Source organism: Monodelphis domestica, chromosome 5 (assembly GCF_027887165.1).
Source record: "Monodelphis domestica isolate mMonDom1 chromosome 5, mMonDom1.pri, whole genome shotgun sequence".
NCBI lineage: Eukaryota > Metazoa > Chordata > Mammalia > Didelphimorphia > Didelphidae > Monodelphis > Monodelphis domestica.
In genome coordinates, this window is record NC_077231.1 from 202,595,547 (window position 1) to 202,611,754 (window position 16,208).

Consider the following 16,208-nt stretch of genomic DNA (forward strand, 5'->3'; position numbering starts at 1 on the left):
GCCCTTCCCGCTCTTCTTGCCTTGGAACCAGCCCACCCTATCCATAGGCGGCTGGTCACCTGACCGCGATTGCCCTTCTGCTCTTCTGCCTTAGAATCGATATGTAGTATTGCTTCTAAGACCAAAGGTAAAGGGTCTAACAAGAAGAGGAAGCCAGGCCGCAGCCGGAGAAGGGATCCCGCAAGTGGCCGCTGAGACTCTCAGCGCCTTGTTGCCTGGTTCTGTCCCCCCGAGTTCCCCGTGCCTGCTTTGGGGGGCGTCCCCACTCCACACCCCCTGTGCCACTGTCCCTGCTTCCTTTCAGATCGCCTTGGATTATGGGGAGGAGCCGGTGCTGACCGAAGTCTTGAACCACATGGACATCTTCCTGGAAGTCATCACCAACCCTGATGGGTTTGCCTATACCCAAAGCATGGTGAGTGGCTTCGGAGGGGGTAGGGGAGCCCCCGGGAAGGAGGGAGGGACGGGATGCGGGGCTCCTGCCCTTCCCCTAGAACTCGGGCACCTGTCCCGGAGGAGGCTGTGGGCCAGGGCCAGGCGCCTCAGGCCCCTCTGACCCAGGAAGCCACGTGTCCCCAGGCACAGAGTGAGAGAACCGTGGAGGACTTCATCTATCTGGGACCCCCTTGTCTGGGTCCATTGGGTCTCCATGGCAGACCTTGGCCCCCCACTGCTCTAATTGCTATTATTATGATGTTTAAATCCCCTCCCATTCCATCCTAGAATTAGTGCTGGGCATGGCTCCAAGGCAGAAGAGCGGTAAGGGCCAGGCAGTGGGGCTTAAGTGACTTGCCCAGGGTCTCACAGCTAGGAAATGTCTGAGGCCCAATCTGAACCCGGGACCTCCTGTTTCTAGCCTGGCTCTCTGTATGCTGGGCCACCTCTCTGCCTCCTTCTCCCCCTCCTGTTCTGATCATGACCCCTCCCTGCTAGCTCCTCCTCTCATTCTCTACTCCTCTTCCCCTTCTCTGTGGAGCAGAGGTGGCCGTGGGGCTGCCCCAGAGTGTGACCCAAAGCACAGGAATGGCCTTTGTCCCATGGCCGGGATCACCGGGCAGATAATGGTAACAGCCCCGCCTGGCCCCTGGCTTAGTATTAGCTGAAGAGCCAGCTCTTGCATTTACCCCTCGAATTCCTTACGCTCAGCACAGAAGAAGTAGGATTATTGTCCTCATTTCCTAACCATCCTTGAAACACGGAGCCAGGAGACCCCTCCCCAGGCTTGGCTTTTCTTCTTGGGCCATCAGTTTCCTCATTTTTTACATGAAGGGGTCGGATGAGATAACCTAGCATACAGGAGGCGCTTAATAAATGCTTATTGACTGACCGCTCGATCCCTTCCAGCCCCAAAAGTCTGTGCTTCAGAAGCTGGGACCCAGAGAGCTTGTCCTGAATGGCACAGCCCATAAGTCCTTGTTCTGGATTCGAAACCAAGTCTCACGCCCTCCCGAGTGCCCGTGCCCTTTCCCCAGACTAAGATCCCCGCTCTGTGTTCTCCTCCTAGAACCGTCTGTGGCGCAAGAACAGAGCTTCCAATTTCAATTCCACTTGCAAGGGGGTAGATCCCAACAGGAACTGGGAGACTGGCTTTGGAGGTACGGCATCTTCCCCAGGAGGGGCTGGAAGGCTCCTGGCTGCATTCTGTGCCCTGAGAAGACCTACCATCCTCTAGTTAAATGCATACCGGCTGATGGGGGGGGGGGCGGGATCCAGGGAGCCGGGAGGGCTGGAGATGGAGACCCAGGCGGGACGGGAGCAAATCAGTCACCAGTGCGAACCCAAGCTCCACTCACTGCTTGGGGGCTTGTCTAAACTTAGCTCGTGATGAAGGAAAAAAGGGCCTGATGCAGATTAAGCTTAAAAGGGTGTCCCGCGGACGCGGCTCCCCCAGCGCTAAACGCTACATATTTACCAGCACTGATGCTCGATCCCTGCATTTGGATAGCTTATATTGTGGACATACATAGCGTGTTATATGCGCTACACTAAGGAACAGAGAAGGAGGCAGAGACAGAGGAGAGAGGACGAGAGCAAAAAGAGAGGTAGAGAGGGCGACGGGGCTTCCCTTTCTTTCTCTGTAAAGATGAGGGGCTTGGATTGGCTGGTCTCTAAGGTGAATGTCCTCCAAGGGCCTGGCATGGTCACAGCCCTGCCTGTCAGCACAGAGCCCTCAAGGCCTAAGGAGGCCAGGAGACCCTCCCCGGAGCCGGGTCATTGTGACGTGGGCTGCGAGATTAGGGTCTGGTCCAGAAAACTGGCCGCTCAAACAATCTCCGAGGCGGAGGGTGGGAGGGAGGGAGGTGCTGGGCTGCCTGGCCATGGAAGGAGGGGATTTTCAGTGCTTCTTATCTCCCTCCGTTGGCAGGGGAGGAGGTGGTTGTTTGGGGGTTTGCTGTGATTGTGGAAACTGAGCGTTGTTTGAACCTGGCCCTGCACAGCCGGGAAACGGAGCCGCCCCTCCCCGCCCCCCCTACTTGTTGTTTAGGGACCCTAATCCAGGACCCCGGTTATGTGGACTAGATCTAAAGATGGATGGAAGGAGTTTTCTCATAATTGCGAATCTCAAGCAACCTATATGTCTTATCCGAAGACTTAGCCCGTGCTGATTACTGTTCCCATGACCCCTTCATTGCTTGCAGATACTTGCTGGGGAGCAGGACACCCCTTCTCCTGAAGTCAGGGAATTGTAGCTGTTCACCCAGTGTGGCAACCCACATCCTCTGCAGTCCAGAAATGGCTGCCTCGGGCCTGAGGATCACATGACCTCCTCTCTCACATGGGTTGAGGCTCACCTTTAATCCTTTCATTCCTAACAAAGATCTTACCCAAAGAAAGGAGATCCTAAGCCAGTTTCATGGGGTTCTCCCCCTCGCTCAAGGGGAGAAATTCTTTCCTCAGCTTTCAAACCACATTGTTCTTTTTTTTTTCCCTTCAAAAGCCCTTACTTTCCGTCTGAGAATCAATACCGTGTATCTGTTCCAAGGCAGAAGAGTGGCAAGGGCAGGCAATGGGGGTCAAGTGAAAACCAAATTGTCCTTGGGCCAAAAAGAGAAACCATTTCCAAATTCAGTACCATAATTCAGTACTAGTTTTCCAGCATTTCAATATTCTTACTAGCTCTAAATGGATGATGCTGTGAAGATTTCTGTCTAGAGCTTTGGAAGAATCCCAGGTGTTTGGCCAAAGGCCAAGAAGTTGATTCATCAGTTGTGGCTCTGGGAAGAGGACACTGGTCGAGGGGAGTCTCACCTGGAGGGCAAGGGTGGTGGCCACATGACCAGGGGATGCTTAAGGGCTGACTCTGGATTAGAATGCCTAGCTCAGGAAGAATTCTGCTCTAGAAGACTCAGAGGGAAAAAAAAGACTAAACTGGAGTCAAGAGCCCTGGCCCTGTGACCCTGTGTGACTCCATTTCCCTCTCTGTTAAGTGAGGGCATTTGGACATGATCCTCAGGACTCTGAAAGTCAGGGAGATGCCAAAGAAACAGCCCAGACTTGGCTTCTTTATTCTCCAATTTTCAGAATCTGAGAGTCAGATTCCTGTATCAAAACTTATTTAGCCATTCCCTATTCAACAGAATCACATTCTTGGTATAATATTTGCAAATGGAAATTTTCTTTCTTTCTTTCTTTCTTTCTTTCTTTCTTTCTTTCTTTCTTTCTTTCTTTCTTTCTTTCTTTCTTTCTTTCTTTCTTTCTTTCTTTCTTTCTTTCTTTCTTTCTTTCTTTCTTTCTTTCTTTCTTTCTTTCTTTCTTTCTCTCTCTCTCTCTCTCTTTCTCTCTCTCTCTTTCTCTCTCTCTCTCTCTATTTTTCTCTCTCTATTTTTCTCTCTCTCTCTTTTCTTTCTCTCCCCCCTTGATAGTTCTCCATATTGGGGGTTCTGGATGCTCACAGGTGGTCACACGCCTCCCTACAAAGGGGCAGACGCCAGGATAACTTTCCTGATCTCAGCCAGAAGCGATCAGCTCCTCATCTGAATTCTTATAACACTGTGTGAAGCTCTGTGAAGTCCCTTTAGGGCCTCCCTTATTCCAGCAAGTGTAAGGGCAGAGAGCCCCTGTCTTTTGAGGCTTTGGTGTCCCACAGCACCTGGCAGAGTGCCTGGCACACACTGGGAGGAAGGGAAGGGTGGTGGAGCTGTCAAATGGCTCCATTTCTCAGTGTTCAGAGTTTTTCTCCCCTGCTGCTCCCAGAAGCAGGTGCGCAGCCTCCGGGCAGACACACCAAGCAGCTTTTCAGTTAGTCTGTGAGTCTCCAGCAGGATCTTTGCCTCCGGCTCGTGGGCAGATCCTGCTTCTGTCAGGAGACCCATTACCCCAGATGTGGCTGCAGCAAACCAGGAGAGGAAGCAGCCGGGCGGAGGAGGGATGGAGGAGGCCCTGGGACCTGGCTATGGCCAGAAGCAGGATGTGGCGGCTTTGGTGACTCAGGCAGGAGTCACATAATTCAGTTCAATTGTTCTCATGAGTAATGTGGAAACTGCCCCATGACCCCCACCCCATCCCAACTTGAGATTCCTGTGGGATGACAGGGAGCCTGGCTGCTGGCTCAGGCTCAGGCTCAGGATCAGCTGGCTGCTGAGCCCCTGGGGTGCCTAGGATGTCGGGTGGGCTGGTGTGACCTCCCCAGAGAGGCTCCCACAGCCACTGCCCTTCACTGACCTGAAGCCTGGGGCAGGGGCGAGCTCCCTGTGACGATCACCAAAGGAAGGAGGGAAGGACCGTTGGTCTGGGGGAAGGTGGAGGGACCAGATGGCGGCAGTTGTTGCCAATAACCCTGACTCAAGTATGGGTTTTTCTTCCTCGGAGGTAGCTTGTTGTTGTTGTTCAGTCATTTCAGGCTTGGCCGACATCTGGGGTTCTCTTGGCAAAGATTCTGGAGGGGTTGGCCATTTCCTTCTCCAGCTCATTTTAAAGATGAGGAAACCGAGGCCAGCAGGGTTAGTGACTGGCCCAGGGTCACCTATAAGTGTCCGAGGTCAAATCTGAACTCAGGAAGATGAACCTTGCAGCTTCCAGGCCCGGCACTCACTGCGCATCTCCAAGGGATCCCATGGTCGAGTTATTCAACGTCCAGGCTGTCCAACCTATACAGCTCCCGAGGTGACCCAGGGAAAGAGGCCTCACGAGCAGGGAAGGACTTGGGGAGCCGCCTCTAGAGTTGGGGTCCCCTTGGTGTGTCTGTGGCCCTGGAAGGAGGCTCAGGTTGGGGCATTGGGGTGGGCCACTGGCCACACTCCTGAGGCATCCCCCAGGGGCTTCTGTCCAAAGGCCCAGGAGCCAGGCACAGACCTCCCCCATCCCTGCCCTCTATACTACGTTGTGAGTTTGGGGGGAGGCTTGGGCAAGGGCTAAGAAGGGAAAGAGCATGAGAAGAGCATTCAAGAAGGCTCTGCAGTCATCTATACCTTTTCATAAGGGGAGAAAATACAGTTAATTAAAATGCTTAAAGAACGAGAGCCCTTACAAGTAGAGTGGTGTAATGGAGGGGGAAAGGGAACAAGCATTTATTAATGTCTATCATGGGAGCAGCTGGGTGGCTCAGGGGATTGTGCATCAGGCCTAGAAATGGGAGGTCCTGGGTTCAAATCTGACCTCAGACATTTCCGCCCTATGCGACTCTGGGCAAGTCCCTTAACCACCCTTGCCTAGCCCTTACCACTCTTCTGCCTTAGTACCAATACACTGTATTGGTTTTAAGATGGAAGGTAAGGGTTTAAAAAATACCTACTATGTGCCAAGCACTCTGCCAAATGCTTTACAAATATCTCACTTCAACATAGGGGCCTGAATGGGGAGGCAAGTGGTCTCAGGTCAAGGCCTAACTCTGTTCATGATGATCTTGGGTGAGTTACAAAACTTCTCTAGGCCTTGGTTTCTTTGTCTATAAAATGGGAATAGTGATACTTGTCCTACGTATTTTGAAGGTTTTTGTGAGGAAAAGCCTTTATATATGTAAGCTAATATTTGTTATAATTGTCCTACAAGCCCTAGTAGTCAACCCTATGCTTATTTGCCTCCTGTTCTCAGATATTTAGAATGCCGGGTTTTTAAGAGTTGGAAAGAGCCTTAGGGTTCCTCTAGCCCAGCCCGCTCATTTTACAGAGGAGGGATCTGAGGACAAGAGAAGTCAAATCGCTTGCCTGATACCACCTGGCCAGTCCTGGGAAGCCCAGGGGTCCTGATTTCTAGGCCTGGACCCAGTATACCACGAACTTAGAAATCTCCAGGAGGAAGGGATCAGGACAAGACAAGGGTCCTCCAAAGGGGCCTTCTTTGGTGTTACTCTGACTCAGGGAGCTGAGATTAGCTGTGCTGATGGGAGCCCCAAGACTGTCCTAATCCTCTTGGAGAGGGGCTGAGACATCTAGGGGGACAGAGAGCTTCCAGGCTGGGTCAGTGACTTGCCAAGAAATTAGGGGACCACCTGCCTGATAGGACCATTTCTCTGGAGTTCTTACTCAAGGTCCTATATCATAGGCCAAAGAGCATCCCAGAGTGAGAGGAGAAACATCATCCCCTCCCTGGTTGGCCTCAAACAAAGGCTGTACAAGCACCTGCTAAGTGTATTTGAGAGAGAATTTGCAGTGGTTTTTGTTAGATGGCTCCTGAGGCCCCTTCCACTCAGACAATCTGTGACTCTGTGAGCTCAGGGCCCTTATTTTCAGCTCCCTCACTTTACAGATGAATCTATTGATTTGTCCAAGGACACAAAGGTACTATATATATTCACTGGTATAGTGAACTCAGGCCTTCTGACTCCAAAACTAACCCATGTCCCTCCCTCCCTCCTTTTTTTCTTTCCTTCTGTTAAGGGTAAATTTTAGGGGTGAGACTGAATATATTTTTTAGTGGTTGCCAGGGATTTAAATTCTAAATCCCAATGAAATACTCAAGTGAGAATGGAATTTTATGGTGGTTTATTTAAAATAGAAGGAAGAAGTTAGGAACGATAGAGAGAGAAAGGGGAAGATCTGCTCCAGCTTGGAGTGAGCCAGGGGGGAGTTCAGAGGCCTCAGACAAAGGGCCTTCCCAGAAGATTAAATCTAGCTTGGCTTCCAGCGATGAGGCCTCCTCCAAGATGAGGGGCCTCCTTGGAGGCTAGTGCCTCCAGAAAGCCAGGGAAAGGGGATTAAGCCTTGCACTCACCACATGATCATCTCAGGGAAGCTGTCTGAGGTCCCACGCTTGAGCTCCAAGTCAAGTTCCACCACCAAAGATGCAAAAGTCCCTCTCACAGGAAGTGATCAGAAATATAAAGGCAGTTCTTTACATCATTTCCTGTGTTTCACATGCACCAATTGTGGCTTAATCTTGACTTTGGACAGCCCAGGGGGTCAGTTGTTTCTGATTTATCACTTGCTAGCACACTTGGGCCACAGACCTTCCTCCCTCATAGTCAACCCTTTAGTGGGGGTGTATACATTCCTGGTTGCTAGAATTCTAAAGACTAAGCAGGGTGGAGTAAATCTAAAATTCACACTTCCTTCTTTCCTTCTTTTCTTCTCTATTTCTCTTTCTCTCTCTCTCTCTCTCCCTCTCTTTCTTCCTTCATTTCCATTATTTTAACATTCATTTTTTCAAATTTTGAGTTCCAAATTCTCTCTCTCCCTCCAGCCCCTTTTCTGCCAATTGAGAAGGTAAGCAATAATCAATTATACATATGAAGTCAGGTAAAACATATTTCAGTATTGGTTATGATGCCTCAAAAAAGACAAGAAAAATAAAGTTAAAAATAGACTTTAATATGCCCTCAGAGATCATCAGCTCTCTCTCTTAATATGGATAGCATTTTTCATTGGAAGTCCTTTGGAATTGATCAGAGTAGCTAAATCTTTCACATTTGATCATTGTTATGATATTGCTGTTACTGTATGCAATGCTCTCCTGGGTCAGCTCCCTTCATTCTGCATCAGTTCATATAAGTCTTCCCAGGGTTTTCTGAAACAATCCCCCTCACTGTTTTATATAGCACAATCTGGGTTCTTTCTATTATACCCTACTGCTTTTCTAGACTACAGTTGTATAATTTCTATTTTAATTCTAGGTGTTGGTTCTAGCAAGAACCCTTGCTCAGAGACCTACCATGGACCTTTCCCTCACTCTGAGCCAGAAGTGGCCTCTGTTGCCAACTTCATCCAGAAGCACAAGCATTTCAAGGCCCTGATCTCCATCCACAGCTATTCCCAGATGCTCCTGTATCCCTATGGCTATAGGAAGGAGCCTACTCATGATAATGAAGAACTGGTAAGATTCCTTCCACATTGCAGAGATGGGATGGGGAGAGAAGAACCATTTTCCCAGAGCAGACTGGAAAGACCGATTTGGCAACTTCCCAGGGGTTTGTGTCAGACCCTCTGTTTAAAGGAGGAAAAGAACACAGGTACCCTCCACAATGCACATGATAAAAGCCTAAATGCCCTATGTGGAAGTTGTTCTCCTACCCTGTCTGTGTATGGGGTGTATGGGGTGCACAGGGAGGGGTAGTATCTCTGGTATGGAGGGCTTGTTGTGCCCTCCAGGGCAGCTCTCCAGCCTCTGACCCCCACCTGACACCCAACTCTCACTTGTGGCTCCCAGTAGCTGCTAGCATGTGGCAGCGGCCACACCCCGGGCAACGGCTTCAACAGGCCGGCCAAACCTTGTGAGGGTAGCCATTGGGTCGTCGACCCATGGTGAACCAGGGCTTTGCTCACCCAGCATGTGAAGACTGCTTCGGCTGAACAGATGGAAGAAACCAATAAGAAGGTTCAACGGCTGAGACGGCGACGCAGCAAAGCACTGTGGAGTGCTTAGGGCATGTTGGAGCACAAAGGACAACATGGCCATCCAATGCAGCTGAGGAAGTCTCCAGACGTAACAATTTTTCGTGCCACTGGACGCAGGCTTCCAAAGCCGAGAGAGTGGGACTGTCTCTGTGCATCAGCTTTTCCACTTAAATCTCTTTCACACACAAGTATCTTTGTGCACACTCATCTATCCTAACCCCGTCCACCCTCTTCAAGACCTGCGGCGATGGGGGAGTGACAACACAACAGGTGGAGGTGACTACTGGCAGTTGTAGTCACGATCCTGCACGTAGGCGGCCCACAAACCAGTGGTCGCTCGGCCCTGTGGGCAGCAGGGACGTTTGGCAGCATCCTGGGCGACTGAGCAGCCCTCTCTAGGACAGCACTGCTCATACTAATCAAGGGAGGGGACTAGAAAAGGTGTCCCAAACATTGCCTGCCCTATAAACACCCGGTCAGCACACCGCGGCTGGCGGGTCATCCCTTTAAGCGGTCGAAATCAAAGAAAAAATACAAAGAAACTCCTACTAGGAGCATGGAACATCAGGACATTACTGGATAGAGAGAATACCCCAAGACCTGAGAGAAGAGCAGCTCTAATCGGTAAAGAGCTGGCGTGATATAACATCGACATCGCAGCCCTAAGCGAAACACGCTTACCAGAAGAGGGATCACTCAGTGAACCCACCACTGGATACACCTTCTTCTGGAAAGGTAGAGCCTCAAATGAAGACAGAATCCACAGTGTTGGCCTGGCTATCAAGACCAGTTTGCTCAAACAGCTGCCAGACTTGCCTGTGGGCATCAGCGAGAGACTCATGAAGATCCGTTTGCCTCTCAGCAAAGACCGGTATGCCACAATCATCAGCGCATATGCCCCAACACTGACCAGCACAGAGGAGACCATCGAGCAGTTCTACTCTGACCTGAGTGCTGTCCTGCACTCAGTGCCCACAAATGACAAGCTGATACTACTGAGAGACTTCAATGCCCATGTTGGCCAGGACCATGAAAGATGGAAAGGAGTGCTTGGCAAACACGGTGTGGGCAAAATGAACAACAATGGCCTACTGCTACTCAGCAAATGCTCAGAGTTCGAACTCACCATCATGAACACTGTGTTCAGAATGGCGAACAAATAAAAAACAACGTGGATGCACCCAAGATCAAAACAGTGGCATCTCATTGACTACATCATTGTACGCCGGCGAGACATCCAGGATGTAAAGATCACCAGAGCCATGAGAGGAGCTGAATGCTGGACAGACCACCGATTGGTTAGAGCGACTCTTCAAATGTTCATTGCGCCTTGCCATCCAAAACGCGCGTGAGTCATCTTAGAGATCCATCTTATTTGCAAACATTCCAGTCCTGCCTGGACAACAAGCTGTCTGCCAAGGGACCACTCACTAGAAGCTCAACCGAGAAATGGAACCAGTTCAGAGACGCAGTGAAGGAAACATCAAAGGCAGTCCTAGGCCCAAAACAACACAACCACCAGGACTGGTTTGACAAGAACAACACTGCTATTGAAGACCTATTGAGCAAGAAGAACAAAGCCTTTATGGAGTGGCAAAATAACCCAAACTCTGCTCCTAAAAAGGACAGATTCAAGTCTCTCCAAGCCACGGCGCAACGTGAGATCAGGAAGATGCAAGATCGATGGTGGGAAAAAAAGGCAGAAGAAATCCAGCGGTTTGCTGATATGAAAAACTACAAAGAATTTTTCAGTGCCCTCAAGACTGTCTATGGGCCATTAAAACCCACCACCACTCCCTTGCTATCCTCTGACGGTGACACTCTCATAAAAGATAAAAAAGGCATCAGCAACAGGTGGAAAGAACACTTCAGTCAGCTTCTCAACCGACCCTCTTCAGTCGACCAAAGCGCCCTTGACCAGATCCCCCAAAACCGCTCCATTGAACAACTTGATGTCCCTCCTTCAATAGAGGAAGTCCAAAAAGCCATTAAACAAATGAGTGCAGGCAAGGCACCCGGTAAAGACGGAATCCCAACCAAGGTGTACAAGGCCTTAAATGGAAAGGCGCTCCAGGCATTCCACATAGTGCTGACCAGCATATGGGAAGAGGAAGACATGCCCCCAGAACTCAGAGATGCCTCCATCATAGCCCTATACAAGAACAAAGGCTCATAAGCAGCCTGTGACAACTACAGAGGCATCTCACTACTCTTCACTGCTGGAAAGATCCTCGCCCGTGTTATACTCAACAGACTCCTGTCATCTGTTTCAGAGCAGAACCTGCCTGAATCACAATGTGGCTTCTGACCAGATCGCAGCACCATCGACATGGTCTTCACAGTGAGGCAAATGCAGGAAAAATGCCTTGAGCAGAACCTAAGTCTCTACATTGTCTTCATAGACCTGACAAAGGTGTTCGACACAGTGAACAGGGACGCATTGTGGGTGATCCTCAGCAAGCTCAGTTGCCCAGCAAAATTCGTCAAACTGATCCAGCTCTTTCATGTTGACATGACAGGGGAAGTCCTATCTGGTGGAGAGACTTCCGATCGCTTCAACATCTCCAATGGCGTGAAACAAGGCTGTGTCCTCGCTCTGGTACTATTCAACCTATTTTTCACCCAAGTATTACGACATGCTAGGATGGATCTAGACCTGAGCATCTACATCAAATACCAACTGGATGGCTCACTATTTGACCTTCGCCGCCTGACTGCAAAAACAAAGACAACAGAGAGACTCATCCTGGAAGCTCTCTTTGCAGATGACTGTGCTCTCATGGCCCACCAAGAAAATCATCTCCAAACCATTGTGGACAGGTTCTCCACCGCAACAAAACTCTTTGGCCTGACTATCAGCCTCAGCAAAACAGAGGTGCTGTTCCAACCTGCACCAGGGAGGCCAACTAACCAGTCGTGCATTACAATCGATGGCACGCAGCTTTCTAACATCAACACTTTCAAGTACCTGGGCAGCACCATCGCCAACAACAGATCCCTAGACCACATGATTAATGCCAGGATCCAAAAGGCCAGCCAGGCACTCGGGCCGCTGCGCTGCAAAGTCCTCCAACACAGAGGTGTAAGCACTGCGATGAAGCTCAAAGTATATAATGCAGTGGTCCTCAGCTTGCTCCTGTACGGTTGTGAAACATGGACACTGTACCAGAAGCACATGAAACAGCTGGAGCAATTCCACCAACGCTCCCTCCGGTCAATCATGAGGATCTGATGGCAGGACCGAATCACCAACCAGGAAGTCCTCGACAGAGCCAGCTCCACCAGCATCAAAGTCATGGTCCTCAAAACCCAGCTACGATGGTCTGGACACGTCATCCGCATGGACCCACAGCGAATACCAAGACAGGCATTCTATGGTGAACTGTCAGCTGGACTCAGGAAACAAGGCCGACCAAAGAAAAGATTCAAGGATCAGCTAAAGTCCAACTTGAAATGGGCTGGCATTACACCAAAGCAACTAGAACTGGCTGCCTCTGACAGAAGCAGCTGGCGAACCCACATTAACCATGCCACCACCACCTTTGAAGATGAGCGACGTCGACGTCTTGCCGCTGCGCATGAATGCCAACACCAGGCCACAACCGCACCTCCCATAACAACTGGCATTCCATGCCCCATGTGCCACAAACTCTGTGCCTCAGCCTTTGGACTCCAAAGTCACATGGGGGTACACCGTAGATGAAACTGCACAAAGACAATAGTCATTCTCAATCACCGAGAGACTACCACTACTACCTTGTCTGACTCCTTGTATGATTCAAAGGATCAAAGGTTTAGAACTAGATGGAACCTTAGAGGCCATCGAGGCTGGTCCCCCTTATTTTATAGAGAAGGAAAATGATGCCTGAGGAGATAAAGTAACCTGTCCAAGTTTACCTAGATAAGCATCAGAAGTGGGATTTGAATCTCAACCCTCTGACTCCACACCTAATGATTGGCACTATTCATGGGAAGAAGAATGATTTTAGGAAGGAAGATATTGTTGGAACCACAGGAAAATATCAAAGCTGATTCATGGAAGGTAGTCCTCAGAGACATCCATAAACAGAAAATGCTGATAGATAAGACATGCAGAGATGGGGACAGTCTCTGCCATCCACCAGTATCCTTACAATGTCAACTGAGCCTCAGAAGTCTCCTAGACCATGGGTGCCCCTCCTATGATAAAGCTACAGAGGAAGCAAACAAGAGTTGCATGGGATGGCCAATCAATCAATCAACATTTATTAGGCACCTGTTATGGGCTAAGTGCCGGGAATCCCAAAAGAGGCAAAAGAGAGTGTCTGCCCGTAAAGAATTTACAGTCCAAGAGGGGTGGGTGGGGGGACAACATGGGAACAAATCTAGACAAAGCAAGTTATGTACAGTACTGAAGGAAATAATGAGCAGAAGGAAGGCCTGGAGTGAAGAGGGGTGAGGAAGCCTTCTTACAGAAGATGGGATTTCAGTTGGGGCCAGAAGGAAGCTGGGTGGTCAGGAGTGAGAGCAGAGGAGGGCCACCAGCACTTGAGCCGGGGAGCATCTTGTTGGCAGCACAGTAGACACCAATCCACACTTAGCACTGGCCTGGGCACACAGGATGACCAGGCACGGATGGTTATGAGAGGCATTGATGGCCAGAATGTCCATGCTGTAGCAATCACCAGGTTATTGTAGCTGGGGCGTCCTTAGAGGCTGGGAGGGTCCTTTATTTTACTGAGTCAGTTTTGTTGGGGGAGGTGGTGGAGGAGGAAGAAGGCATCCACGTGTGCACAAATGTAAATGTTATAAGATAAGAGAATTATAAATGATGAGCAATGTGAGGTCAGAGACAGAAGAGTTCCACCTAAACTGAGGGATCAAGCACAGGGCCAGAAGGCTGGATTTTGACCCTGCCTGGAACAGTGGCATAATGGATAGGAAGACTTGGGTTCAAATCCAACCTCAGACACTAACTGTGTGACCTTGGGCATGTCCCTGCTCTCTCTCACCCTCACCATCTGTAAAATGAGGGTTTCAACTCTCCAGTCCTTCCAGGCCCAGATCTCTGAGCCAGGAGAGCCGTGTCTCTTGCTTCTCCATTCTCCATTCACTCAACAGAAAGGCAAAGCCAACTAGGGTTGAAAGATGGAGTCGTCTAGGCTTACTGGTCTGGCTAGAGCAGCCTCCAATGCATTGGCTGCCAGGGGAAACAATTTATTTGATGGTCACATGAAGCAGACGGGTACCACACAAGTCATTTTACCCCCATTGCCTAGGCCTTACTGCTCTTCTGCCTTGGTATTCACTCTAAGGCTGAAGGTAGGGGCTCAAAAAAAATGGTGAGGAAACTGAGGCCTAGGACGGCCTGCCCAAGACCCAACAGCAAGTTCCTGGCTGAGCCAGGACTAGGACCCGAGCTTCCTGCCTCGGGGCCAGTGCCCATTCGGAGAGAGATTCCAGGCCCTGCTTCCTCCCTTCTCCTAACGCTGGTGATGTTTCTCTGCAGCATGCTCTGGCCCAGGAGGCCGTGGAAGCCCTCTCCCAGGTGCACGGAACCCAGTACGTCTTTGGGAGAACCATCAACACCATCTGTGAGTGAGCCTTCCCCCCTCCCCCACCCCGGCAGACTCCGGGGCCACGTGTGCCTTCCCCACTGGCCCATTAGCCAGCTGAGACCCGCTTGCTTCCTCTCCGTCATCTCCCCCAGAGAGCCTCTCATTCCATGCGGGGAGCCGTCTCTCGGCCCCTTCGTGTGCCCGGACCTCGTGTTCCCGGCGGCCCCCTGGCGAGGGGATGCTCCTCTACAGGGGCCGTAGTAGACAGGCGGACTTTGGAGATGGGAAAGGCTCGAGAAGGTTCCCTTGTATTTATGTCTTCGAGGAGACGGCGGGACCTTGTTTCACACAAACGCGGCCCATGCCGAGGCAGGGCTCCAGCGCAGGAGGGCGTAGCCGGAAGGAGTTTGTCAGGAGGCCACGTTCCACAGCTGCACAGTCTGGCAGCCTGGAAGCCACTGCGTCATGCCGTGGCGTTCTTCTGGAGCGCCTGCTTGGCGCCTGCGAGAGCAGAGTTAACGCTTTAGTTACTCATAATGAGTAGTGAGGGAGGAGCTCTGACAAGCCCTAGGAAAATTATCAAGTGCCTAGAATAAAAAATGCAGACTAAATAGTGGGGGTTGCCATGATGTATCGTTTTGTTAACCTCATACCTTCAGTCTTAGGCCATGCAGGTTGTGACTCGCCCACACTTCCGAGGTCAAATTTGAATTCAGGACCTCCAGTCTCGGGCTCTCTGTCCACTGAGTACCCATCCGCCCACCCCCACCCCCTATGCATGATTTTCAATGTACAGAAAGTATCTTAGATCCTATTGGTCTTGTGAAACAGAAGCCTACTGTATAAAAGTATCTTAGAATGTTCTAGACTTTCACTACCATTTTGTTCAAGAAGTGACACTAGGGGGCAGCTGGGTAGCTCTGTGGATGGAGAGCCAGGCCTAGAGATAAGAGGTCTTGGGTTCAAATCTGGCCTCAGATACTTCCTTGGGCAAGTCACTTGACCCCCATTGCCTAGCCCTTATCCCTCTTCTGCCTTGGAACCAATACACAGCATTGAGTCCAAGATGGAAGGGAAGGGTTTTTAAAAAGTGACTATCTCCTTGTCGCTGTGAACACGTTTCCCATCCCTGCCTTCCTCAGCCTCTCCTCAGTTTACCAGCCCGTCCCTCCCGACGCCCACCTTTTGGTTATTTTCCCAGCACCATAGACATCCTCCTTCGCTGCTCCCATGGAAGAAAAGCTGATGAGCTTAGTAAGCGCTTCTGACGGTGGCCACGTTTTTTCTCCTCACAGATGTGGCCAATGGGATCACCATTGATTGGGCCTATGAACACAACATCAAGTATTCCTTTTCCTTCGAGCTGCGGGACACCGGCGTCTACGGTTTTTTGCTGCCCGCCAGTCAGATCATCCCCACGGCTGAAGAGACATGGCCGGCTCTGCTGACCATCATGAAGCACGCCCTTGACCACCCCTACTAGCCACTCTGAAAAGTGGCTCCTTCCTCCCCCAGACCCAGAGCGGTTCCTTTCCTGTGCCTCCGCTTCCAGCCAGCCTTCCCCCCCGCCCCCCCAGTTCTGTCCTCCGAGCAATAAAAACACGTTTTAGCCCCGTTGTCCTGCCTCGGAAATGGGTGTTCTCTTCCCTGCGTCTGGGGGCGGCGGCACAGGGACTTACAGGGGGAGCCCGGAAAGTCCACCCCAAGGCCAAAGCGCAGTTTGGGTCAGCATCGGAAGCAGGAAAGCTCCCACCGCCATTCCTTATATTCCCTGGAGGACCAGTTATGGAAAACCAGAAGACTTTTAATTAAGTAATGTATTGAATAAATGACAACCAAAAGGATCTGCAAACTCTCCTTCGGATCATAGTACCATGGAGAGAGAACGGGACTAGGGAATGGG

At 50.6% G+C, this 16,208-nt stretch overlaps 1 protein-coding gene across 1 annotated transcript in view; it reads left to right on the forward strand.

Annotated features, from left to right (window-relative positions):
- LOC100020573 (carboxypeptidase A5) overlaps window positions 1-15,922 on the forward strand; it is a 29,908-nt gene extending 13,986 nt beyond the window's left edge. The window contains exons 8-12 of the mRNA XM_007504321.3: window positions 305-415; window positions 1,505-1,595; window positions 8,048-8,247; window positions 14,257-14,341; window positions 15,601-15,922. Of these exons, the coding sequence (XP_007504383.2) occupies window positions 305-415; window positions 1,505-1,595; window positions 8,048-8,247; window positions 14,257-14,341; window positions 15,601-15,788 (675 nt within the window). The 3' untranslated portion in view covers window positions 15,789-15,922. The remainder of the gene's footprint in view (window positions 1-304; window positions 416-1,504; window positions 1,596-8,047; window positions 8,248-14,256; window positions 14,342-15,600) is intronic.
- The last annotated feature ends 286 nt before the right edge of the window (window positions 15,923-16,208 follow it).